Source organism: Meriones unguiculatus, chromosome 3 (assembly GCF_030254825.1).
Source record: "Meriones unguiculatus strain TT.TT164.6M chromosome 3, Bangor_MerUng_6.1, whole genome shotgun sequence".
Taxonomy (NCBI): domain Eukaryota; kingdom Metazoa; phylum Chordata; class Mammalia; order Rodentia; family Muridae; genus Meriones; species Meriones unguiculatus.
The window spans coordinates 135,662,301-135,690,226 of record NC_083351.1 but is presented as its reverse complement, the minus strand read 5'-3'; the positions used below and the strand labels follow the sequence as shown (position 1 = coordinate 135,690,226).

General features: G+C 48.0%; 1 protein-coding gene across 3 annotated transcripts in view; it reads right to left on the bottom strand.

Moving 5' to 3' along the window:
• Positions 1-27,926, bottom strand: part of Trpc7 (transient receptor potential cation channel subfamily C member 7) — a 117,409-nt gene that overhangs the window by 13,618 nt on the left and 75,865 nt on the right. For all 3 annotated transcript variants that reach the window (XM_021650831.2, XM_021650830.2, XM_060380588.1), the window contains 3 exons: positions 20,670-20,903; positions 14,221-14,485; positions 267-462 (listed from right to left, as the gene is read on the bottom strand). In XM_021650831.2, coding sequence (XP_021506506.1) covers positions 267-462; positions 14,221-14,485; positions 20,670-20,903 — 695 coding nt within the window. The remainder of the gene's footprint in view (positions 1-266; positions 463-14,220; positions 14,486-20,669; positions 20,904-27,926) is intronic.

Below are 27,926 nucleotides of genomic sequence, written 5' to 3'. Positions count from 1 at the left end.
GGCACACAGCCATTCTGATGTGCCAGGACTGCCCGCATGCTATCTGAATGATGAACGGTCCTGCTTCCTTCTGCTCTCACTGGGCCCTTCCGTGTGCTGGTGACAGCAGAGCCATGTGGCAGACAGTCAGAATCTGTTCAGTGTGCTCTGGGAAGGCTATCTGTTACTGTCCCAGCTTCACATGTGACACATTTGGGTCCGCTGCCACCACCCTCTTTTCGGAAGCCATGCTGAGCCAAGGGTGGGCGAGCGCTGGGCTGGCTTACCTCGATTTCCTGGTAGGAGTTGTTGATCATGGCTATCAGCATGTTTAGCAGCACAACCACCATGGTTACGTTGTAAACGCCGTACAGCACATAGCCAATGTTCTCGATGAACTTGTGGTCGTACTTCAGCACCACCGAGATCACCTCAGAGAGGCCAAATATGGACCAAAACAAGGTTTTAAAGCTTTCTTCAACTCTACAAGGAAACACACAGTCCTTTCATGCAGCTTGAACTGGTTCCCATCCTTCAAATGAAAGCTGCCCCTTCATTACCAGGCATTCACGGTCCCCTCCACCCCCCGGCCCAGAATTTTGCTGGGCTGCACTGCTGATGCCTACATTGTGAAATGAGACACTCAGACTTCCAAGAAGACTTGGAAAGACTCTTACAGGGCAATGTCTTCCTTTTAAAATTCAATTTTGCTGGGGCTCCTGGCTTGATATATCGTTTTTATCCTGCTATAATTAATCAGACAGCTAAAATTAAACACAGGACAAATGTTTGCTCATCATCCTCAGAAAGCACGTTGTTTCTTCAGTGGACTCACAGCAACTTTTCTCAGGCTGCAGAGCCTGCCCATGACCCATGTCCAACGCACCGAGCTGGCATTGCTATCTGGCCCTTGGGGGCCTCATGACACCTGGTGGCAGGCTTGTGTTTATCCTAAATCATTACCTGAGGCCAGTCACATAAATGAAGACCAGGGTGGGTTGGTCAGGAAAAAGGCTGGGGGAAATGTCCACAGGGTTCTAAATCTGCAGGTCCACCTCTGGTAGGTGCCTCACACGTGCCAAGAGTGGTCCAGGGAGACCTGGCCTTCAGCACACTGCTCTTTGACCTTTTGAAGATAGTGCTTTCAACCCCAAAGCACATCTCAGTCCTAACCTTCCGGCTGTGACTTCATATCAGGCTTATTACATAAAATCCAATAAAAAAGCTGGCTTGTGTTTGGATGGCTTGGAATACGCTTGTGTATTACGGACATAAAGTTCAGCTTTCTAGACTGCATCCAAATTTTCAGTGCCATTATAAGACAGGACTTTTCTTTTTCCTCCCCTTAACATTTCAGATTTTCAACACTCACCCACAAACAGCCAGGATTAACTAGAGCTCACCCCACCATCTATCAGTGTTTTTAAAGCGCTGAAATTTATTTGAGAAAATGTACAAAAATGCTAGTCTCTCAACTTGGGTTAAAAATCCACTGTTGACTTGCATGAATTTACAGTTCTCCTGCATGTGAGAATGCGGGGGTGGGGCTAGTGTGCACAGCCTTCTGTGTGGCTCCTTCCCTGTGCACCTCAGAGTCTGAGAAGCTGGTGTTTGGTCCCATTGCTACTGCTTGTCTAGTACTTCCTTTGAAGCTGTGAGTTTAAAACAGTCAGAAACTCACTAGCAGGGTTTCTGTTTGTTTGTTTGATTTGAGACAGGGTCTCAGTATGTAGCCTTGGCTGGCCTGGATCTCACTACATAGATGAGGCTGCCTTCAGACCCCAACAGATCTGCCTGTGCCTGCCTGTGCCTCTGCCTTCAGACAGCTGGGATTGAAGGCATACATCACCAGAGCTGGCTCAGCAGCAGGGCTTGAAGTGAAGACTGGGTACGCAGCCGTGACTGCAGAGCTCTGGCTCCCACTGCTGTTCCAGAAAGGGAAAATGGTCTCCTTATACAAGATGTTGAATCCATTTTATGTGAAAACGTGGCATTCGTTGTGTTGAAGATTTACCAAGGTACCATCTCCAGCATGAAGGAATTAATCTGTTATCTCCTCGTGGAAAGGAACAGTGCCATAGCATCCAAAGCCCCCGATGAGCCCCAGATCCTAAACTGGAAGGAGGCAGCCTTGCCCCATGTCTTCCACAGCTGTTCCCTCCCCATGGGAGCCCGTGACAAGCGCCAAGCACTTGTCCTGAACAATAAAAGCAGTGGCTAGTACTTGTGACAGGGAGATGTTTCACCCAAACTCACTTTCCCTTCCTTACCCTGGATCTCCCCTCAGGTCTCTCTGGCTGATACCAATGAGGTCATATGGAATAAAAGCAGGCCCATCCCTGTCCAGTGGCTTCAGTTAGGGAAGATGGGCTCAGATCTACATGTATGGTTTCTCATCCTGAGGTTTTCCTCTGAGCCCTTCTCTATTGTTCCTAGTCCCTTCATGGAAGCATTCTGTCTGTAACCAGAAAAAGGCCGAGCAGGCCCGTTTAGCAGATGATGTTCTGGTAAAAGCATGTTTACAATGTGGTCTCTAAAGTGTCTCCTCAGTTTCACTCAGACCCCAGCCCAGGGAAGCTCTGAGTGCATGCTTACTTGACAGCCCTTCTACCATGGAAGGACTGACCTTTGAATTTCCACTTAGGCCCCACAAGGGATAGACATCCAGGACTGACTGGCCAGGAAGGGGTCTTAAGCCAGATTGCAATAGCTTCTTCCAGGCTCCTGAGGAAAAGTTGTGGCTCTGTCTCCTCTTTGCAGGAGGCAGGGTGGGCTGAAGCAATAGCCCCTCTTTCAGAGAAAAGGTGGGCTGACTGACCAAGTCAGGGCAGCTAGAGCCCCAGTAGTCACTGGGCTTTGTTGTGGACCCAGCCCAGCCCACTAGAATGCCCAGTGTACTAACTGTAAATAGACTGGGGTTTGCTACTCTTACAGGCAGGGAGGGCCTTACTGGCTAATGTATGCCAGACTATCCAGGCTAAGCTGTGAGTTATGATACCATGCTTTGTCTAGACCGACTCAATATGAATAGATAAGTTCTGAGTGGAATTGAAGAGTTAAAATGGTCTATGACCAAAACGAGCATATGATGTTGCTGAGAATTTACTAGATGATCTTGGCTTGGGGAAAGCTTCATTAATACAAACATGCAAACACCAAGAGATCCAACCACACAGAAATTTGCTCCTGAATGTTGAAAAGCACAGTAAGCCAAAGGAAAAGAGCATGATTCGGTGAACCTTAGTGGACGCACTAAGAACCTTCCTTGTCCATTTGATCAGATTCCCAACAAGAAGCAGCTTAAGGGATGGAAGTTGCATTTTGACTCATGACTTGAGGAGTTATCCGGTGGACACATCATGGCAGCAGGCGAATGAGGCTGTTTGCTCCAGTCTCAGTGGTCAGGGAGCAGACAGGGGCTCAGAGAAGCCCAGGCCTGCCTTCAGTGACCCACTTTCTCCAACTAGGCTCCATTTCCTAAAGACCCCCATAGCACAGCTCCACAGACACATGAGTCTGCAGGTGGGGCACATTCAAGTTCAAACCATACCGCCAACAAGAAATAATAACCTGGGGACAGTCTCGAGTAGTCCAGGCTGGCTTTGAACTCAATATGTAGCCAGATCTGGTGGCTCGAACCTGATTCTATTGCCTCCACCTTCCAAGTGCTGGGATCACAGACTTGTGACAACACTGCTGAGGGCTCAGGCCTTGGAGCTACCCCAGTGTCCTGTGTCCTGCAATGATATCTCAATAGCCATTCATTATGTATGTATGTATGTATGTATGTATGTATTTATTTATTTATTTAATTACTAGAGACAGGGTCTCTCACAGTAGCCTAGCCTGGCCTTGAATTCATGGCCATCCTTTTGCCTCAGCCTCTTAAGCACTGGGATTGCAGGTTTGAGCCCAGGTGCCCAGACCACTGCCTAGAATTTGCAGAAGTCACAAGACGAAGGTCAGGGGGCAAAAGGTCTACCCTCCTTCTCATCATCGGTTGGAGCTGCCTTGCAGGAAGAAAGACCTTGAGCTGATTTGTTGGTATCTACGGCAAAGCTAATCACAAAAGCCCCCACTGGCAACTGACAGCTCTAGGGCCACATCTGAGGTTCCTTGTTGCCAAGGGTGGTGGCCACTGGCTCTCCAGCCTCCTCTCACCCCCCTGGCTGCACAGGTTGCCAGCGTTCCTCAGCTGTGACAATCACAGAAGGCTTGTAGGAGATAGGTGGAGAAAGCAGAGATGCGAATCAGGCTCCAAGTCTCTCTAACACACACACTACATATGTGTGTGTTTAAACAGGTTGCAGAGCCTGGTGGGGGCCTCAGTTTGCTCAACTACGAGATGGACACACTGGTGCTTTGCTGCTCAGCTGCTAGGAAGATGAACAAGAAGGTGCTTTGGAGAATGCTGTCAGGCTGTAAGCCAGCTGCTGCTGTGTGCTCTGTGTTGGCTGGGAGCATACAGAGCCCTAGCAGCTCCAAAGGCCTCCGCCCACTGAATGAAGGTATTTATCGATTTCCCTGAACAAGCCTCGTTTGCCCTGTTGGTCTGCTTGATCATCACAGAAGCTTGATTTCAGGCAAACTGTCCTCTGGTTCCTGCAGCCCAGGCTGCCTCTTTTCTTTGTCTTCCCTTTTGGCTCTTAGCTCACAGGGGGAAGGGACTGGAGTTAGTCAATCAGCCACGCTAGCATGAGAAGTACTCTTCACAGAGTGGAAGCAGCGGAGAGCCATGAGTGATACTGAATAGGCCATGATTCACCCTTGTCTCTCTGGGCGGGGTGTGTGTGGGAAGGCTGGGGCTGATCTGTCATGCGGAAAGCTGGGGCAAGGTAATCAGTTCTCTACCAGGTCTGTCTCGCCTGGATAATGAGACTTTAATAACAGGTTTCCTGAAGAGGCAGCCTGCACGCGCCACAGAGAACAAACTGATCAACAAAGACAGTTTGGGCCGATTGTTAGGAAAATTGCTGCTTCTTCAGAACACCACAAACCCTCCCCACAGGCATTCAGTTCGGGTGAGTTACCTACCCAATGTGCAGCTAGCAAGCTAAAATTAACCAGGAGAATCAGAGCTCAGGGGGCTGCTCTTCATAAGACAATAGCTGGGCCCTGCTAGCGCTCTGCCACAGGAGATCAACACTTGCTTGCCATCCATGTAGGGTGGTGGGGGAAGGTGCCTGGAGTGGAGAATGATCTTGTTGGAAGGCCATTTCTCTAACGCTCAGATGTCAGGCACCAAAAATGATCACCAGGCCTGAGGAGGGTGAGGGTAGATAGTCAAATGTCCAAGGGAGTCTACTTCTGCCAAGTTTTTTTACCGCAGCATTCCCGCCTCTGCCTCTGAATCACCTTGTGGTTCTATCTTGGGCCCTAAGTGAGGAACGGGGATTACAAACTCCAGGACAAAGGAATCTGGCTTGGGGTGGGTGAGATCCATCCAGCCTAGCAGACAGATGGAACTCAACAAACCCAATGTGTGCTCACAAGTGCATGGAGGAGCCTGTGCCATCCGCATTGACTCCTGTTTTCTGGCCTTCCTGTTGACAGCCGTCAGAGAGCAGCTTCCGGAATGACTCAAGCCTGGGATTGCCTGTTAAGTTTTTGCCCAGATAACAGGCTCTTTAGGTCTCTTTCTTCTCTAGGTATAAGATGGGGAAACAAGTCTCTATGTTGTGAGATTGTTGTGAAGGCCAAGCGAATTGACATAGTGCTTGTGAGGTGCACAAACAGTTTAATATGTATCAACTCTTCAGTCTGCTATGTATCAACTCTTCAGTCTGCTTTGTATCAAGTCTTCTGTAAGCTGTACTTTTTAGGACTAGCATTTTTTTTTCTTTCATTGTTTCCTCAACAGCAGTAAGTTGTGGCCTCAGGAGGAAGTCTTTGGAACCTTACAATGAGCTGGCAATAGAAATGGATCCAGGCCTTCTCCTTTGGTAGCTTTACGGCTGTCAAAGCCCATCACTTGGCCAAGGTCTTCAAGGCATTGGGGATTTAGCCCTTCCCACGTGGAAAGATGCCCTGCTAGAGTTCAGTTTCTTCTTACGCTGTCACTTTGCCAACAAGAGTTTCAATTCAACTTCTACAGCCAGGATGAAATTTTAGTGACTGAAAAGGTCGGCATTTCTTCCCTGGCGCTCACCTCAGGTGAGGGCCTGAAGTGCTTGAGACACTATGTCACAGAGATAGTCATCAGCGCCTGTGGCCAAAACACCCAGAAATGTGACCTTGGATGCCCAGCAGGGTAAGGCCTGGGTGGTATGTGGATGGTACGACATCAGCTACTGGAGCATACCATGACTGGGTTTCTTCCTGTAAAACTCAGTCTAGGAATAAACCGAAGTACCAGAGTGCTTGCCTAGGAGTCTCCAGTGTAGCCAAATGACAACATCGACAATCTCCCAGATCCTTGTCACCTTTTAGTCTGCTGTGGAGGCGTTAGCTTTTCATGCCATGAATAAACATGAGTGGAACGTTCCAAACAAACACTGCACGGTAAGAGAATATCTGTCCTAAAAAGCTTTTACAACAGTCTTTTAAAATAGCCCAGATAAAACACTGTCTCTCATATATTAGTGAGCCATGCAAAGACAAGATCTTTTTTTTTTTTTTCTTCACCTTAATGTTAACTGTTGTTGCCCAGACTCTCTGGGTCTGAGCAGGATCCCATGGCTGACTATATGACACCCTGTCAGGTGTCAGATCTTATCCGACAAAGTCCCTTATGCATCCAAACACCTGCTGCCTGCTGTGAATTTACAAAGTAAAGGGTGATGATGATAACCTCAGAAATATAATAAAGTGTGATTTTAAAACTCAGTCCACGGAGCTGCTAGATCAGACACATCGTGTTCCAGTGCTGTCCAGGACCCTGGGAAACCTGTGGGGCCTGCCCCTGAGGCCTGCCTGTGCAGCCAGGTAGGTTGATCCTCTCTCATGCTCTTCACCTACAAGTACATGCAGCACATACTGCACAGACAAGATGGCGGCAGCCAAGGACCTGCGTGCCACAGGGGACCTTTCCCTGGCTTCTTGTGATAGGCCTCTGACTGACATAATCCAGCCTTGCTGCCCCACAGGTCCTACGCATGGCCGGATCCTTGCATCCGTCCTCCACCCACCCCCACTACTGCAGTCTCTGTCTCTGTCTCTCTTCCCTCTCTCCACCTCCCAGCACATCTGGCCTGCTTCCCTCTGGAGCTGCTTCTGTCACAGTCCTTTCTAGAAGAACGTTTCTACGTTCCCACTTTACTCATCATCCAATCTTCAGCAGCAGCCTCAGGCCAAGCCTGTCTCCATGCTCACCCCTCCATCCTTCACTGCCAAAACATACTTCCTGAAGCACATCTTCATCTTTAAAGAGACCTCAGTAGAGATTCTCACCCTCTATCAGGATTTAGAAGACCCTTCACAGCTTGGTTTCTTCCGGACTCCCTGTGTAACCTTCTTCCATCTCTCATAGGCCCTTGGCTATTTGCAGTTCTTTGACGATGTCCTGTGTGGGCTAAGGTTTCCTTCCAGGTTTCTACCAACCCTCCACGGGGCTATCTCTTCTAGAGTGCCTTTCCTGACCTTGACAAGCAGCAGCCCACTCCTCCTCCAGGCTGCTGCCCAATATTATTTGCAATTGGTCACATAGTGTCCTAGTTGCGGCATCCACCTGTCCCAGCCCCACCTGCTTAAGAGTCCTGGGGAGCAAAGGGAGTCTCTCCTTACCCTCAGGGCCGCAGGGCTATCCTAGAACCTGATGTGCAGTGGTTGTCCCGCCACTGTCTGTTATGACAGAGATTCCTGTGTTATACACGAAGGGCCACAGGCTGTTTTCTGAGAGCTGAGACAAGCAGAACTGTTCTCACTGACGACGTCTTGTACAGTATGCTAGTCTGAAGAAATAGCGCCACAGGAGAGACAGCGAAGAGACGACCTCCACCTCAGAGCTTCCGGATGTAGGGTTCTGCTTGCAGGTGGAAGTTGTGAATAATGAGAGGTTCATATCCACTTTCTAGCTCTGTGATCTTGGTCAAGGCCAGGGTCTCCTTTTCTTTAGTGGCATCTGTCTTTCCACGATGTGGATTAAATATAAAGTCTGGGATAAACTGCTTAATTATAACTTCTTATAATTCCTATCTCTTATTGTCGTGAGGCACAGGCTCAGGCAGGGTGGGCAGTGGACTCCAGGTGGGGTGTGAAATTGTGGTGGTCTGCAGGGTCCCCTCCCTCTGCCCCAGTGCCCCTCAGGACTGCAGGATGGTCATACTAGGAGGCAGTGTGTCAGTCCCTCCTGCTGCTGGGTGAGGTGGGACATTTGAATCCTCCCAGTGCGTGGTGTGGAAATTTCCCATAGCTATGGGAAACAAGAGCTTCTAATTTTGCCCAGCACTTCTAAAATTCCTTCCATTAAAAGTAATTCCTGGGGAGATGATAGAACAATCTTAACAGGCACCGTTTCTGATTAGATGACTATGGCGCTCCTTCCACGGCAGCCTATAGAAAATGACATCTCAGACATCTCTGGCGATTTATAGAAAAGGTTGGCTAGGGTCACTGTTATTTTTTCTTTTTTGGGGGGCAGATCCCCCCTTTAATCTCCAATCAGGGTTAAGTGGAGGGAACATAGCTTACCTACTGGGGAGTTCTGTGAGAGAGCCCTTGAGTTTGCTCTGAGGCACTCGTGGTTCTGGCCCCACCTATTTGTGCGTCTGTCTGGTCAAACGCTACATAATGAGGAAACTGCTGGTGACATCCAGCCCAGGCAAGCAGGAGGTGATGCTGTCTGTCTGGGTTAGTACATTCTGTGATGCTCCTACAGTGAATAAAGAGCCTAGTGCTCAGGATGTCTTCATTAATCCATGTGTCACTATATAAGTGGTATGAGTATCTCCTCTGCAGTCTCTCCCAGCAGAATTTCATGCCAAGACCTTTCATCTCTATTTTTCTTTTCTTTTTAAAGATTTTATTATTTATACAGTATTCTGCCTGCATACTAGATCTCACACTAGATGGTTTTGAGCCACCATGGGTAGCTGGGAATTGAACTCAAGACCTTTGGAAGAACAGCTAGTGATCTTAACCTCTGGGCCAGCTCTCCAGCCCCTCGTATCTATTTTTCTAGCTCCATAACAACGGTGCTAGGATGCCAGCATTTCCATATAATCTCTAAGCAGAATGTCTTTGTTTTGTGAAATACATGAAGTTGACTATAAAACAAATGTTCCCCAAACAAGCCTAACTTCATTGACTTCCATGATGTAACAAAAATATGTGTCTCCAGTGAGGGCAAATCCCGACCATTTTCAACTGAGTTTTCTTAAAGAGATATTTCCTCAGGTTATCCTTTTTCATTCTTCCTCATTCAGGACTTGGATATTTTGAGACTCAGGGAGCATAAGCCTGGTCTAGAAGTCCCCTTTCCCCCCTTTTGGTCATTTGTAGTTTTTAGCGGAGTTGGTTGTAGATAACCAACTGCCAGCAGGTAAGTTACCTGTCATGCCTAACAGGTCCCAGCTGGGCATACACAACCCTGCTCCTCCTTCCTAAGCTCCTGACACAGAAGCGCTTCTGTGAAACCACCCAGACGTGTCTGAGAGAACTTTTGGTTGTGGATTAGAAAGCCGAGAGATTGCAAGCTTCCATAGGATCTGACTCCAGGACTCACTCCTGCTGCATCTGCGCCGATCTGATGGCCTATGCTGAGAAAAATTGCCTGCCTGGTCTGAAATGCCACCAACCAAATATTCAGCCCACCAAACTCCTTGCTTTGGGAGTGCAGAGCACGGAATGGCATCTGTGATAGCGTTTGAGGTAATCCACACTGTGTGAATGCATGTCTTTGTACACATGCTCCTAGGTGTCTGTATGTGCACATGCCCATGTGTGCAGGTACATAAGTGTGTGCGTTTGCATGGATATGGAGGCCAGAGGATAACCTTGGGCGTTAGTTCTCAGGATTTGTTGACCTTGGCCGTGGAGGCAGGGTCTTTCACCAACCTGGGCTCGAGGATTGGTTTGGGATGGCTGTGGGGGTCAGGGATCAATCCTGCCTGTTCCTCTCCAGCTCTGGGTTTGTAAGTTTGTTCCCTCACTCAGCTCTTTTGTGTGGGTTCAGGGATTTGCACACAGGTCCCCACAAGCCACCGCCAGCCCTAGATCCACATAAAAAACAAAACAAAACAAAACAGAAACCCGAGAGCCTAATCCTGATACCTCACATACGTGCACATCCGACTCTCACCTCCCTCACCTCAATTAACTCCCATTCCTCCCTATAAAAAGACTCTTCCGTATCTTTTCTCCTGTGGCCACAGTCCACAGGAGACACCACTTCACCTTTTCTTCCCAGGCACCTGAGGATATCTGCCACACCCCTCCGCTTAGGACAGAACTGAACTCGGTGGGCAGCAGCTGGGGGATGCCTGCTTTGGAGCAGAGTACACTCCAGTGTGGTTTTCTAACTTCATCACAGCATAGTGACACTCAGTGCAACTCTGAGTCCCCAAAAACACACACCTCCTTTATTCTCTCATGGCAATTTTAGTGCCAAGGCTGATCTCTCGGGGGTGTCATGCTTCAGCAAACAGTCAAGAGGGAAGAGATGACATTTACAAGAATCCACTTTTTCCTCTTTCTGCCTCACCACTCTATCGACTTCCCATTCAATCAAACACACTCACGGCTGCACCGCCCACTCAGGACCTGCTAAGGAGCTCCTCTCTTCACTGTCTCCTGTGCCCCTCACTTCTCATGTCCACATGGGAAGGTTGGGGGTCACTGTTGGTTTGGTCTCTGATGTCCCCTGGCACATAGGAGCAGATGTGGATAAACCTCTTTTTTTCCAATTCGGCCTTTCACCCTGATTCCATGACCCGTGGACTCCAGGCTCAGGCAACCCACCTTCATGCCCTCTATAGACTGGCTGTGCTGTACCTGGCTGGGAACTGCTGCTCCACCAACCCCACTCAGAGGCCCAGCCTTTTAAATGTTTCTGTGGGCTTGTTCGGGGAAGGGGAGAGGGCCTGTCAGAATAGCCAGTGTGAGAAAGAAAATTCAGATGCCCAAACTGCAGTCAGCAGCTTACTAGGCTGTCCTGAAAGGGGCTTCATTCTCCTGTTTAGTCCCCATTCTTGTTTGTAAAGCATTTGATGGGTAAAGGTTCCAAGCACAGCCCTGTGCTGGCTGGAAACACAAGGCCCTTTCCTTTTTGGCTGACATCTTCCTCACATTTGTTGACAAAGTGGCTCCTGATCATTGGATGCCTGTAGGTTCTGCCCTGTTGTCCCCCAATCCTGCCCAACACCCCTCCCCCTCCCAGCACATTCAAAGCAAATTTGGTTTTGGGTGATCGAAGCTTATTCCACTCCTTCAATGGGCATTGGGGAAATAAAAAGTAGTCTGATTGACCACATAATGTGCTGGTGGCCAGTCTGTCAGCTAGCCCACTGCCCAGAGGTGGGTCCTACAGTGCCAGCTCAGTGCCCACACCCATCAACATCACTGCCAATTACTTCATGCACTTTGAAGCTTCTGCTTCAGGCTGGATCCTAACAGTCCTGTGAGGCTCTCCTTCTTCCTACTTCTCTTGTCAAGAGCTGCAGCAATCCAAGGCCAGGGGATTGAAAAACTTGCCCAAGGCTGCACAGTCAGTCCCAGCTAAGGTGAGATGGAAATCTAGTCCGACCCCTGAGGTGCTGAAACTCCAACATAGCCTGCAGCACTTAGGCTTCCAGTGTCCCTCAGCTCTGGGCCTGACACCTGCTCTCTGTGGACACCTCCTCCCCATGAGTCAGCAGCATGCAGGGCTGCCCAGCTGAGCAGGCAGTGCAACCACAGTGCTGAGGCAGCAGCATGGAGGTCAAACCTCTTTGTCCTTAGATCCTGCTATCTGCCCTTGATGAGTGATTTCTCCAGAAGCAGGGCTAGCTGAGGCCTTGTTACAGGGTGGGGGCTGCAAAGCTGGGGTGCCAGGTTACTCAGGCCTTCCTGTGGTCCCAGCTGCCACCCCGGTGGGCGGGCACCCGACTTCTAAGATTCTGACCAGAGTTTGATTAAAACAAATTCTAGAACTGATGGGTCTGGAGAAAGACTGTGACAGGAGACACTGCACTTGGACTTGGCATAAAATGCGAAGCTGTAGTGGAGGGTTGGAGGTACTTAGGAATAAGAGGGCCAATCCCATTTCCCTCCTTACCGAGGTGAACGAGCACTCCTGGGATGATGCTGTGTCAGCAGAGACGATTGGCATTTAGAATTTCAGTTCTGTGGAGTGTCTGAAATGCTGCAGACTCAAGGCTGGCTACCTCATCTTGGGTTAGTTCTAGCTCTCCAGAGAAGCCATTCTTTGCCTACTTCTCTGTCAGAACCAACATCTTATGACAACAGATAGAAGCTTTTTAATATCTATTAACTTAGCAGATCACCAGCCTCTGCCAACCCAGGAGCTTAGACAGCATCTTGAGCCCAGAGAAAAGCTTCCCCCATCTCCCTGTTCCTGCCTCTGTGATACTCACCAACATATTTTAAACTTGTTTCAATTGTTCTGTAAAACTATACAGCTTCATGAAACTGCCTCCATGTTGGAACATGGAGTTTGAGGTAACCTAAATCTGTGTTTCTGGGGCCATGATTACTCAAAATGTCTCTGGAACAAAACTACCTCTTATCCCCTTTAAGATGAGAGCTGTGGTTTTTGGGTTGAGACAGCTGTGGACACAAAGGCTCACATACATCCAGTGACTTGGCTAATGGTCATTAGCTAGTAATGTCTGTCAGGGTATACATTTGGCTCCGCTATATCCATTTACTAGACTCAGCTCAGTGCTACTGCTGGATCCTAGTGACTCCACTGTTCCTCACAGGGAGGAGGAGTTTTGTCTTTTGCACACAGGCTAAATGAGATCTGGGATGGGGCATAGCATCATTGTGCTATCCTGCCTCTGGCTAGCTGGAGCCCCCCTAGCAGCAACTTGCCTCCTGCTTCTTGCCTCCCTTGCCTGGGACTCCACTCCGGCTGCAGAGATGCACGGAGCTGTAGAAACTGCTCCGTGCTCAGCCAGGTGTGGGCTGCCACAGACCTGGTCCTCCAGCAGTTAGCTGTGGCAGCCCCAGGGATTCCCCAGGAGTGAGGGAGAGTTAGTGAATCTGCCTCATGAGAGACCACAGACAAGGGAGAGATCTGACTGATGACTTCTCTTTGTCTCTCCAATAAGCTATTCTGAGAGGTGATGGTCCCACCTAGTCTCCTTGGAGAAGTCTGTCGTGCCAGGGTTCAGGTCAGGCTAGCAACTTATGCTTCACCTTTCCCAACCCTCATTTCTTACTCACCCTGCTTGGGTGCCTCACATTCTGTCTTATTTCCCCTGGATTACAGCTCTCTGGACCTAACAGCATGTTGGCACGTGGGGTTTGTCAGGTCCTGTCCCTAAGTACCACAGGCTAAGTATATTGCTGTAATAATCACGGCGGTAACGCACCTCAGGTATTGCATATTTCCTGGGTCACCCTGTCCCACGGAATCCTCACACTGTTGTTGTGAGGCAGACATTATTATTATTGCCTCTTGTGGTTTGAATGAGAACCGTCCCTCAGAGGCTCAACTGGTCCCCGGCTGGTGGCACTGTGTGTGGGGTGGTGCAGCCTCGCTGAAGGAAGTACATCATTGAGGATGGGCCTGGAGAGCTCAACTCCACCCTACTTCCAGTTCTCTCTCTCTCCACCTCCTGTTTGTGACTGAAGATGTGACCTCTTGGTTTCCTGATTCATCTGGCTGCTGCTAGGCCTCTCCTGCCCCTGCTCCTGCCCCTGCCCCTGCAACTTGGAACTATAAACTTAGATAAACTCATTGTTTCTTCCATAAGTTGCTTTTGGTCATGGTATTTTATCATAGCGACAGAGAAGGAACTAATATATCCCCATTTAAAAAATGATGAAATGGCTGAGTATGGCGGCGTTTACCTTTAATGTCATCACTCAGGACGCAGAGGCAGGTAGAGCTCTGTGAGTTCAAAGCCAACCTCATCTACACCAGCAGTTCTAAGCCAGTCAGAGCTACACAGTGGCAAAGTGAGAATTTAACTACTTTGTTCTTCCAATTTCAGAACCTAAACCTTAAACCGTTAGAACAAAACTCACATCGACCTCACAGAAGCCTGAGTTCTGCAAGAAACCACCTGCAAGAGGTTCCCCAGGATTCCCAGGAAGCTGGGAAAGGCCCATGGGGAGGGAGCACGCCGGGACACTCACGTTGTAAACGCTGGGTTGTACTTTGCACCTCGGTAGTAGGAGTACAGGTTGAACATTCCGATCATGAAGGCCACAAACACCATGATAAAAATGACCATGAACTTGAAGATGTCTTTCACAGTCCTCCCCAGGGAGATCTGCAGAGGCCCGAAGCTCTCGTTAGCTGGCAGGATGTAGGCAATTCGAGAGAAGCTGAGCACGACCGCAATGGCGTACAGCCCTTCTGAGATGATCTGGGGGTCCGAAGGCCACCACTTGTCCCTGGCTGAAAGAAAACAGTCTGTGTTACTCACTGGGGCACGGGGTCTTCTCTGGAAGAGCAGTCAGTGAGGCATCTTTAAAGGCTTGTTTTTATTATTTTGTCTGTGTGTAGATACCCAAGAAGGGCAGAGGGGCTTCAGAACCCTTCAGGCTAGAGTTACAGGTGCTTGCCAAGCACCTGAATGGGTGCTGGAAGTTGAACTCAGTCCCCTTCAAAGATCAGCAAGTGCGTTTTACCACTGAGCCATCTCTCCAGCCCCAGTCAGGCACCTTCAGCATCCTCCATTCTCCTGTCACTCTGCCCCCAGGTAGTCCCAGCACACAGAAGATGCCACACTTTTGGAATGAGCTGTCTCCCCTGCCTGGAGCTTTACTTCATGTCTGAGTCAATCTCAATCATCCTTCAAGATTCTGTTTAGGAATGATGTCTTTCCAGAAGCTGCCTGTACCCCCAGGCTGGGTGGAGTTTCCTCCTGGGAGTTCCCGTGGGGCCCCATGCATGCCCATTACAGCAAGTGCTGCACTGCTCACCATTACATTCCTCTCCTCCACACACAGGAGCCCAGCCTCTCCCTGGGGGAGCATGAGGAGGCAGTACAGACCAGCACAGGCTGGAGTCAGTCAACTGGCTTTCCTGAGCCACACTGTCCCCATGCGATCATGACAGACAGTCTCAACAGCCTTAAAGAACTGTGGCCACACATGCAAAGAGCTTGGAATGGGACCTGGTACAGCAGCCACTGAGAACTTCCCGTGAGGTAACTAAACGAACTTCTAACCACAAGTTCAGAGAGCCACAATTCAGAACAGATCAGCCTGTGGGGCCCGGGAGTCTGAAGGGTTTGCCCCAGAACACAATCGTGCTCTCCCTGCCTCCCCCAGAAGGTGTGTACTGGCAACTTTCCTCCCAGACTGAGTGAGGGCCTCAAAGGTGGTGACCAGTCACACAGGTTTGCCACAATAGTACTAGAGGGACTCCGCTGGTGTGTTCTGTTGAGTCCCAGTGAGTCCCGGGGCCCAAGCTGCCTCGAGGGCATCCCTGTAGCCCGGGGGAACCCGCACAGGGGCCCTGCTGCAGGGACAACATTCTGGCTGCCCACTCCATGCCAGACAGTGAGTCTCAGGGGAAGGCTCCCGTACCCTCATCCGGGGATGGTGCCTGCTTCTCTTGGCGACTGGGTAGGAGTACTGAACCTCCTATAGCACCCCACACTGCACCTCGGCAAAAACTGCCCTGCTATCAAAGCCAACAGCACCCCTGTTGAGAACTGCTGAATGAAGCTTAAATGAGAAACATCGAGAAACTTAAATTAGCCCTCACACTAAATTAGCTGTGATTTTCACAACAGCCCCGTAGAGCAGACATTACTATTGCCATTTTTAAGATTGGATTTGGGGGTATGGGGTCCTTTTCAGAGCCAGTAAGTGCAAATAGAAAGCACATTACACGGCAATTCTTGGGACCCCAAGGGAGATGGAGGGGGAGGAATTTTATTCTTTATTTTCAAAGCTAGGCTCTGTTAAATAATTATAATGGAGAGAAACCTTTCGTAAGGGAAACTGTGCCGCCAGTTTCATGTAGCGTATTCCAAATTATATTTGGAATACATGAACACAGACTCTGTGTTCTTACCAAGGACAGAATTCAGAAGCCTGGGAAAGAAGGTCAGAACGAAGTATGTGTTTTCTAAAATATCTGCTGCCCTCTGTGGATAAATAACACATTTGAATGTTATGAAATAAGAAGTGGATTCTAATGTTAAACAGACACCAAAATGAATTCCTTTATAAAAGCCACCTACAATTCATCATCTTCAACCTCAGCTAGAACAGTGAAAACTGCTGGGGGCCGAGGCTGGACTTCCGGTGTACCTGGTTCTCCCAGAATGGGCTTGTCACTGCTGCAGTGCTGGGTGGGCATATGACAAACTGTACCGTGTGATTCACATAAAGGGACTTTCATCCTGGAGCCGTTTCCAGCAGAAAAACATCTTTTCACAACCATGAAAAAGCTGGAGTCTACTTTTTGATACGGAAATGGTTGAAAGGCTTGACTGCACGTCTCGCCACAAGAGGGTGCTCGGCCCCTGTAGCTAGAGCACATATGTGCAAGAAGAGCTTGGGAATATTTCCAAGGACCCAAGGTGAACCAGAAAAAGCAAGGACAAGTGTGTTATGGGCTCCTCTGGACTTAACACAACCCACAAAGGAATAGATGTTAACACAGAGACAACACTGCAGCCTGCATCGTGACATTAACAAGAGTAAGCCCATCCTTCCTTGAGGAACCTAGGCAGCACACAGCAGAAAACATACACCATTCAAGAAGACTCAGAATTTGTTACACCAACAAATGCCGAGAAGCGAGGCCAGGGAGCAATGGCTGTAACACAAGCTTGCTCATTTTTCCCCACATTTGCATTATGTTAGAGTTCCATCAAGATCATGGCTATACCTGACCATAGATGTTCCATGGCTGGAAGAGCCACTGTTTTCACTACTAGCGGGGACAGTTGACATTCAAACCCTTTAAACACATTCCACTGATTAATATTTACTAAGTACCAGCAGCCTTGCCACCACCACCACAACTACCACGACCATGACAACCACTAACACCACCATGATCACCACCATCACCACCACCACAGCTACCACCACCACCACCACCTTCACCACAACGACCACCACCATCACCATCACCACCACCTCCACCACCATCACCACCACCTCTATCACCTCTACCACCACCTCCACCATTGGCACCACCACCAACACCATCACTACCACCACGACTACCACTTCTACCACCATCACCGTCACTACCACTATCACCATCACCACCATCACCACCACCATAACTACCACCACCACGCTACTCCTCACCCTGTCACCATTCTCTTTTACAACATGGAGTACAGTGTTTGAGATTTTAAAAAACAGCCAAAGAGGTAGTATTGATAATAACTATTATCACCTAGTGAGCTTTTACTATCTTCATGGATAATGCAAACATCTTCAATCTGATTATTTTATTTAACAAACCTTTTTCACATGGGGTTTTTATGCTTGTTTTTACACATGAGGCAGTGGAGACACAAAAGTTAAAAAAAAACAAAAAACAGACAGTAATCTATGGAACTAGGATTTGACCCCAGCTCTTTCTAATTTTAAAGACCACTGCTCTTCCAGAGGACACAGGTTAATTCCATCACTCACACAATCCCTCATAACTTCCGGTGACTCTAGTTCAAGGGGTCCAATGGCCTCTTCTGGCCTCTGCTGGCAGCAAGTATTCATGTCGGTGCACAGGCATATATGTACACAAAGCATCCACATACATAAAAAAAAAATAAACAGGCTATGATTTCTAATTAATCGAAGGCCAACATTTTCTCTTATACAAACCAGTATTGTACTTCTGGTAACATCATAAGAGCCATACTGAGGTAGGATAGAAAGACAAGAACTTTAAAAGGACAAAGGAAGGGAAAAGAACTCCCCACTGTGGGTCTAGTCTGAATCAAGAATTCCAGCACAATAAAACATTAGGTATGCCAACATAAGGCCAAATACCCAGAATCTAATAGAAGAGAAACTGAGGAATAGTCTTGAACTCACTGACACAGAAAAAGACCCTCTGGACAGTAAACTGTTAGTGCAGCCGCTGATATCAACAATTCATTAATGGGGCCTCAGGAAGGTGAAAAGCTTCTGTATGGCAAAGGACACGGTTATTTTGTCAAAACAGCAGACTGCACAATGGGAAAAGATGACGCATCTGATAGAGGATTAATATTTAAAATATACTAGGAAATAAAGACAACTGGACATTGAGAAAACAACCCAATTAAAAATGGGGTACCCAACTGTGTGGAGAGTTCTCAAAAGATGAAACACAAACATCTGGGAACACTTTAACAACCTTCTTCGTCATCAGGAAAAAGCAAATCAGAACTACTTTGAGATTTCATCTTACACCTGTCAGAATTGCCAAGATCAATGAAACAAATGACAGGTCATGCTGACAAGGATGTGGGGTAAGGAAAACACTCATCCATTGCTGCTGGGAGTGCAAACTTTTACAACCAGTATGGGAATCGGTGTGGCAGCTCTGCAGTAATCTTGGAATTGATCTACCACTCTGGGGCATATACCCAAAGGATGCTTCATTCCACCAGAGATGCTTGCCCAACCATGCTACTGTTGCTCTAGTCATAACAGACAGAAATTGGAAACAACACCCCTTGCAGAAAAATCGATAAAGAAAATGTGATGCATTTACACAATGGAGTATTACTCAGCTGTTAAAAGAACAGGATGATAAAATCTGCAAATAAAGGGATGGGGCTAGGGAAAAAAATCATCCTGAGCGAGGTAACCCAGGTCCAAAAAGAAAAATATGGGATGTAGTGTCTTATATCCGGATGCTATCTTTTAACCTTCGGCAGAGACTGTAGCAGTGTGCACAGGGCCTGCACAGGTCTAAATCAGTTAGAGTCCCAGCGTTGAAGGGGAACTAGATAAGAAGCCCTACCTAACCCAGAAGCTTCTCCAATTGACAAGGGAAATGTCAGTTTCTCCCGGTGGAGGCTCAGTGGTATACAGACAACACAAAGGGCAGGCCCTGTGCCCAGCAGTAGATGGTCAACACAAAACAAACTCAGTGGTAATTTTGGAGATGTATTGTCTTATAATGCTCTGGTGTTGGACTGGTGGGGAGGATCTGGGAGGAGACCAGGGGTGATCAGAATATACTGCATGGAAAAACAGTACAAGCTCAAGCCAGTTAACATTCTAGCATGGATGGGGAAGCATTCATGAGGCCCCAACCCTAGCTCAGGAGCTACACACAGCTGATGGCTTCTAGGAAGGAGACTCCTTTTTCTTTATGGATGTGGCTTCCATTGGTTGACCATCTCCAGTGGATGGGCGCCCTGCCCCTCCCCCATCTCAGGAATCTATGGGGAGCACAAACTGGAGTAGATGGATTATTTTAAAAAGCAAAGGACACAAATATGGTGGAGGCTTCACGTGAATATGATCAAAATATATTGTTAAAATTCTCAAAGAATTAACACAGTGTTTTAAAAATTAGCTGTGGAGGCTATCTATATTCTTTCTAAACAAATGTATTTCTAAATACTAAGTGTTAAAATAGCAATGATGCATGGGGTCTTTGGGTACTGCTTTACAGCTTTCCAAAATATAAACCTGGAAATTTCTGGGACTCTCACAAATAAGACCCTAAAGTAAGAGTAAAAAAACCACCCCCCCACACACATTTTAATTCCATTACGTGACTCTTGTGACCAATCGTTCTACCTCAGCAACTGTGTTCCCATCCCACGCATCCCAGAAGCCAGCCTGTGACCTTTTTCATACTCATCAGCAACCCTTCCAGATACAACTTTAGAAGCCACCATAATTGTGGGTGTGGGTATCCCATGTGCACACACACGTACACAAAACCACTGTAAAGAAAAGCAACTCTTTTGAGACTCTCACACTCACACTTGGGTGCCTTTATTTTTTTCCTAAATATCGCCTTCCCTTAATGCCCATACTCAAAACTGTATCATAGTTTCTTCTTTAAATATTAATTACATATTAATTATACATGATAATGGTCTCATCCTGGTATTTTACACATCTATGTTATGTACTTTGTTCACCCTGTCACCCTCTCTTGATCTCCTCCTCCCACTCCTGACTTCTCCGCCTTCCAAAATGCCCCTACTCTACTTTCATGTTGTTTGGGGGGTTGGGGGGAGGGTGATCCAATGAGCTTCACTAGGGTTGCTTACAAAAATCTCTTCTTAATGAACTTCAACTCTCTCATTCATAATGACTCCTTCTGAAATAATTTTCTGCGGGGCAGTCAAGAATCCCAGAGTCACCTGAGTCTACCTCTGTAGACCCCGTCAGACTTCTTGGAGGCAGCAGCCTTGAGCTGTATCCCCAGCTCTCGTGAAACCCGGGGGGGGGGGAGAAAAGAATTATTCTTCAAAAACAAAACCAAAAAAATCTAGAGAAATGCTCCGAGTCCTTCTCCCAAACAGACTCATGCTTCCAGACATCAAAGACCATATCTAAATCACGAATTCACCCCACATTCTGAGAGTTCTGCAGGCACAGACAGTCTTGAGGCACCGGGGGCTCTGCCCTATCAGGTTCCCGTTACTCACCGTAGGTGAAGTAGGCCACTTCCGGCGGAAGGGAGACGTTGTGCAGCGTTCCGTCCCGCACGTACTGGTCCACGTAGAGCTGGGCCTCGCTGGCCTTGAGGAAGGCCATGAACCTCGCGGTGAAGGAGGCCACGAAGATGGACAGCATGCCGAAGTCCAGGAGGTTCCACAGGTGCAGCACATACTCCCGCGGCCCCTCCTCCCAGATCTCCTTGCACTCGGACCAGATCATTCCTGCGGGAGAGGGCCAGGCCGACCTTGAGGTTTCCCTGGCACACGCCAGAGGAACGAGGTAGACACGACAGGGCCAGCTCTGTGGGGATAGCTACAGACACGCGGGTGGAAACGCCTTCAAAAACATACTAGTGGGTTCCCGCGACTCCCAGAAGACAGGCCTTGGTCCCTGGCCCTCTGAACTAGGTGAAGCATCTCTGAAAGTGGACAGAGGCTTCCCACCCGCCGACAGAACTCACACACGTTAGTATGGAGCAGTTATAAATGAGGAATGAAAGGAGCCGAGGCTGAGGAATTTCTGAAGGCCTCGTATGCGATGTGGGAATTTGGTTTCCCCAAGTTACAGATGCAGTGAGTTCAAGCTCAGCGTTACTGCATTTCCTCCGCTTTTCCTTTGAATAACCGATCGGGTTTTGAGGAGCTTTACACTCGTTGTTACACAATGAGCAATGTAGAGGTGGAGGTAGATAATCAGATGTTACAGGTTCCTCCACTCCTCGTCCAAGACGGGTTGGAAAACCACTATCCTTGACTCATATTTTGCTGTAGAGACTAGACCTGTCACTGTCTCGTACTGCGGCCACCTTGCAAGCATTCACAGCATTTACAATTCTTATTTTTAATTAAGAGTTTTAAAATGAAATTCCCACTATGCAGAGAGATCGCAGCAAGTGAATATTCTGCCAGTGCCACAAATGTCACTTACCCGAAGCTGGCATCCCCATCCCTGCCACCCAGACTGGCTCCCATTGTCCAGCATCCCTTCTTGCATTCCCGACTCCTCTGGCTGCCAATCTCACCAGGTCGTCACCTGTCTTTGTGACCTTCAGTGTCATAGCGTCCTTTAGAATTTCAACTCTTTCTCCCTCAGCGTGTAAATAGGTCACATGGTGGTGTGCATTCGCTTCTATCCTTGACCCCCCGCAGTGTGCGCATCATGACCCAAGGTAAAGCCACACACCGGAGACAGACTCTTAGAACTCCCGTGGTCCTCTAACGCCTCCATACACCCAGCAGAGCAGGCCACACAGCAGCTACCCTCGTAATTCTGGCCTCTAGAGTGTGTTGCTGTGCCCTAGGCCCCTCCTTCAGAGCACATGAGAGTGAGGGGCTGGTTGTCTTCAGTCTTCAGGGACCCTGCCCAGGGACTGATCCGATCAGCATTTAGTGGTGAAAAATTAATCTCAGCACTCAGGGAGGCAGAGCCAGGCAGATCTCTGTGAGTTTGAGGTCAGCCTGGTCTATGAAGCAAGTCCAGGGCAGCCAAGGCTACACAGAGAAACCCTGTCTCGAAAACCAAAACAAACAAAAATATTTTTCCAAGGCAAACACAGTCCAAGAGCAGCTATCTGTGAAAGGATGCTGGCTTTGTTGACCACTGAAGTAGAGTTCCTGAAGTGAGAAAGCTTTTCAACTCCTGCAGGTCTGTTTACATGGCTTCTCACAGCCTCTGCTTATTTTTCTCCTAACAAAGCCATGTCTTGTGTATACCCTATCAAACTTTGTGCACTATTTCTGTGCTCCATATGTTTCTTAACACTGAAATACACTTTTTTTCCAACTTAAAAGTCCTATTAGAAAACCATTTACAGACTGGAGAAAATGTGGATTTTTTTTTAAATTTATTTTTATTTTCTCTTCCCCCCAGATTAAAATTACTAATGTCATAGTGGACTTGCTTCTCACTGGACATAAGGAGAATGGCAGGCTACTGCCTTCGAATAATCACTTTTAATCCGGCAAGTGCTGGGCTCAGGTTCTAGCCTGCCCATTCACTGGCAGTGGGAAAATTGGTAAGTCCCTTGATTTTGAGCGTGTTTTGGAGGAACTTCAAACATTCAAAGCTCTATGAATCTGAAATGCAAATTATTTTCATTAGGCACTGAAAATGACTCCATGGTCAGATGTCCTTGTCAGTCTTCCTAGATTTAAATATTAATCAACTAGGTTAATTTAGAGCATTCCAAGGCCATAAGTAAAGGTAACAGGGGTGGAGGGGTTGAGCATCGGGAATGCCTAATGAAAACAGAAGTGTGTGAAATTAAGTACTTCAGTGAGGGAAATTAGGCCTCCTGCTTCCAAGATGCTAGGGCAGTATATGGAACTGTGTTGTAGCTCCGCCTTAGGTCTTTTGCCCCAGCCTGCCAGTTAGATGTTTAGGGCCTGAGGGCCCAAGGGGTGAAGGATGCTCGGTACTCTTGATTCCTCTAGGCAAAGTTCCCATTCCTCAAGAATGTCTGGAGCTCAGAGAACAAGGTCACCAATAACTAAGAAAGGTGCCTGCCAGAGAAGGAGGCTAAGGCACCTCAGAGGGAAACCGTGTCTTGATGGTTTGTAACTTCTGAGTAAAGCCGCAGTCTGTGGAGAGAGGGCTTGACAGACAGAAAGGCACTCTCTTCCAGTCTGGCCTCCGGGGTACTCAGAAGGGCTTCTTTTTTGTTCTGAGATGGAAATAGGTACATCTCTTAAATAGTAAGAGGCTCCTTCTACTGTAACCCAGGGTCCCACATTTACCTATCTCCTTAAGTTAATTCCTCACCATTGGATCAGCACACGGTGGTCCATGAACTCACAGGAGGGAAAATATACCCAGAAGCGCTGTACCTACCCGTAATGTCCCGTAATGTCCCAACCCTGTCTGGGTGTTGGCACTTTCAGAGTTTATTTGCTTGTCAGGCAGAAAGATGATATTACTAGTTTCCTAAGAAGTCATCTGTGTCTCTTTGTCTCCTCTATTCTGATTACGGCAACAGCAATTGTTTCCTTCTCGGTGCTCAGCCCTCGGCTAAGCATTTTACATATACCACCTGACTCTTCATAATATGCTGACTGACAGCTAGGATAGTTATCTCCACTTTGAAAAGGAAACTCCAAAGGCACACAAGCAGCCCAGGCTCTTTGCTGTCCACCATGCCATCTCCACCACACCCTGCCTGAGGCACAAGCTTAGGCTGTCGAGTCAGAAATCATGCATTGACCAGATGTTGAGATCCAGGCACCAAGCTGGGTTAATCAGGATAATGAGATCCCTTTGCTATAGATATCTGCTTGCGACTTGGCAATACAGCTGCAGTCATAAAAATGGCACAGGGGCCGGCGTATGGAGACGCAGGGATTGAGGAGCCAACATGATAGCCAGGGGACCAAGCAGAATGACTGCATGCTGTGTGTTTGTAGTCACGGGAAAGGGTGAATTTATGGAAGTGGGGAGACTAGGTTAAGGAATGGGAAACCAGCTAGGTGAAAGGGGGAGGGTGTTCCAAGTGACATGTGGGAGAGTAGGGCAGTATAGGGCAGTGGTTCTCGGCCTTCCCAATGCTGAGACCCTTTCATAATAAAGTTCGTCATGTTGTGGTGACCCCCCCAAAAAATAAAATTAGTTTTGTTGCTACTTCATAATTTAATTTTGCTACTGTTACGAATCATAATGTAAATAGTTTTGGAGATAGAGGTTTTCCAAAGGGTCTCAACCCACAGGTGGGAACCCTGCTCTGGGAAACTGTAAGGTCCTCAAGTACCTGAGGGGGTTCAGGGTGAGGAGAGTCTTTCATAATCTAATGGGCTCTCCTCCAGGCCTTGCTGAGAAGAATGAAGTCTATACCAAGCCCTTGGGCAGTCTCAGAACATGATGAACATGGCAGTAACGTGCCTGACTTGCTTGAAGAACCTTTGGTAAATTATTGTGGTGAGTATGTTCGGGCATCCTGTCTAAATATGCAAAGGCTCCATTAAAAGAGTGAATTTGTTAGGAACCGGGAGGAAATCATGGAAACAAGAGTGTTTGTTTTTCCTCTTGACTAACTGTGGAGGTGAGATTCCAGAGCTCAGACTCAGCTGTGCCTCAGAGGTTATAGTCCGGGTGGGTTGAAATGAGAGAGCTGGTGTGAGAACAGAAGCCAGCCAGGAGAGAGCTTAAAGGTGAATGGGCTAGCCATGCCGGTTTCCTGACATGCGGTCCTGCTCCGTTCCTTGTTTTGGTATTTACATGTATTTTGCTGCAGTCTTGGCATTTGCATCTTGTCCCATCAATGGAGTTTTCAGTGCTGCTTGTAAGTATGGAAGAAGTGACAAGCCTGAAAACTTCTTTGGTCCTCAGGACCTACACATGGTAGAAGGAGAGAAATGACTCTTGCAAGCTGTCCTCTGACCCTCACATGTGCACGTGTCTGCCCTGCCATGAAAAAAATGAATAATAACTGTTCTGGAAAAAAAAAGGCAATGCCAGGTTTATCTGAGAGAAAGTCTTTCACAAAAAGATTCCTAGATGGGAGGCCCACGTATTAGGAGAGTTTCTGGTCTTCATGCCTCGTAGGGCTGGTTCTCTGAGGGGTATCTCTAGAGACATGCTCTTCAGCAGAATATACTCCTAGCTCCCAGCTGCCCACAGTCCCTGCTTTCATGTGAAGCCAGGCAACAGCTGTTGACTATCCTCCGGCCTGGTCTGTGGTTCACTCTCCAGAGCTTCTGTTTGGCAGCTTTCTGGAGTTCATGGCCTACCAGCAAGTTTGGCCCTCCTTTTCAGGTGTGCCCCCCATGTTGTTTTCTCTTGGGTGCTACCCTCTCTCTCTCTGATGCTGTCTCCTTAGTCTCTATGGCTTTGACTCCCCCCAAAGCAGCTTGGCATGGCTTTCTGAGTGACAGGAGAATGTCTTTCTGTCCACAGGACATCTTGTGGAAGAGGATTACTTTGCCCAGTAGGAGAAGCGTGGCGGGGAAGTAAGTTAGAGGACTGCTATGCCATGTGACCACTGAAAGAAATCACCGAGGAAACCAGATGGCCCTGTGGAGAGGAGGAGTCAGTGCACATTTATGTAGCTGCAGAAACACCGAGTCAGACAGATGGTTTGGTCAATGTTTGGTCAATGTTTGGTATTAGGGAGAAGGAGAAGGGGCTAGGAGGAGGAGGAAGGCTTGGGTTTCAGAGTAGGTCGATTTATAAAGGCCTCACTTGAAGGCCACCTTTGAGAGCCTGGGGGTCTGAGCCCATGGTAAACTGCTGGCCTTGTGGATCCTTCTCACACAAAGACCTGAACAGAAACTGACATGTATGAGCACTAACCACCTAGATCCCTGCTGGAAGAACAGCCTGGGAAAAGGCTCAGAGGCAGAAGCATCCAGGAGAGCGGTGGGGCTGACATGGTGAGTGAGGGGGAAGATGGTGGCAGAGGAGCAAGAGAGAGGGATTGGAGAGTTGAGCGCAGCGTAGGCTGTTGTAACAGCACTGGCTGTCACTGTTAGGGAGATGGATAACTATGAGAGTTTTGAGGCAGAGTGATAAGACATGATTACAGGCTAAGTGGATTATAATCTCACTCCTGTGTTGATGTGTGGGAAGGGGGATGGGCAGAAGCAGGAGATCTGAATAAGACCCTTCACCTCTCCGTGATTAAGACCTCCGTCCCTGAAAAAAGCAGGCAGACTGGGCTTGTTCAAGCCCCAAGGTTCCCGTCACCTCTTGAGCTCTGTTTGGTGACGGGGAGTGATGGCTTGTGTCATTTTATAACCAGCTTATCCGATACTACAGTTAACGCATCTGGTGTGTTGCTAGACAGGAGATTCGTGCATCTGTGTTGGCTGCTAGTTAAAGGCCTTCTTAGCTGTGACAGGGAACAGAAGTCTAAGGCCAGCAGCAGGAGATAATGCTACTTCATGCTCTTCTGCATGGCTGAGATGTTGGATTCAAGGCATGACAGTGCAAAGAACTTTCTGTAGACAATTCCATCTGTCAAAGGCATTACTTCTGCAATAATTAAAGAGCTCCAGCAGGTACTTAGGACAAGATTACACTAGTCATATTTATTGGTTTCTTTCCCCCTAATACCTGGCAAAGTGCCTGATACTTGATAAAATGCTTGACATTTAGATGTATCTATTGAGAAGAAGTGATGGATTAGAAAATACCCACCAAGACCATCAACACACTTCCATCACTGTACCAGCCACATGATTGCCTCACGCCCTCAGCCTGACCTTTGCTCCTATTACAATGATGAGAACGCCCAGGCCCTGGACACAAACACCAGAGCCCAGCCCTTGTCATCTGCTTAGGAGCTTTGCTTCCAGATGGCCAGAACATTTCATGCTCTGCCAGCGGTGCTCCCCAGCTCCTTACTCTGCCTGGTGGCTCACCACTCTCTAGGTTTTCCTCTTCCTTTGCTAGACAGTGCCAAGCTTCCCAGATGATTGCCGGGACCATGGCTTGATCCTTAGCTCATGTGTCCACTTTCAAACCCAGAGTGATACAATAATTTGCTTAAATATGCTGACGTGCTCAGATTTGTTTCCAGCCCCCTACCCCCACTTCTCCTGCAACGTTCAGAGGCACACAGCCATTTACTACTTGACCTTTCCTCTTGTCTAATATACTCTGGGTCTCTCCAGATGGTATAAATCTCTGCCCGCTGGAGAAGATCTATACTATATATCTCCAACTGGAGTCCTCATTTACCTCCCCTTATCCCTCCATAGGCTCCTTCCAGGTCTTTCCCATTCCTAGTGAAGGACTCTCTTTCATGCCATTTGTGCAAGTGATGTCACTGGACATTGTCCCCGACAGTTCTTTTTCCCCACACCTCACATGTAGTACAGTAGTAAATATTGATTTTTACCTTCAAAGCATGACCTACTGTCTGTTCTCACTAACCCTTTGATATCCGACTTACAGCAGTGGCTTTGTAACTGGCACCCCGCTTCTGCTGTTGTCCTTTGGCCATCCATCCTGAGCTCACCACTCTTGGGAAAGCAGAAGCCATGTAATGTCACCTCCGTTAAAACCTGCAAAGGCTCTGCCCCATCGCTATCTCTCTTCTCTCTGAAAGGGAAGATCTCAGAAACGCTAGTTTGGAACATGTCCAGTTTGCTATCAGTTTAGGCTTTGGGGGACACCATCCCTTCTGCTTAAATGTTTTCAGGTGACACAGTAGGGGATAAGATGCCCTAGCTGCTTGGCTGCTCTGGTGGAGTCTGAAGACCTGAAAGGGAGAGGGAAGCCACCTGCCTCCCTCTTAGAGAAGGTTGATTACT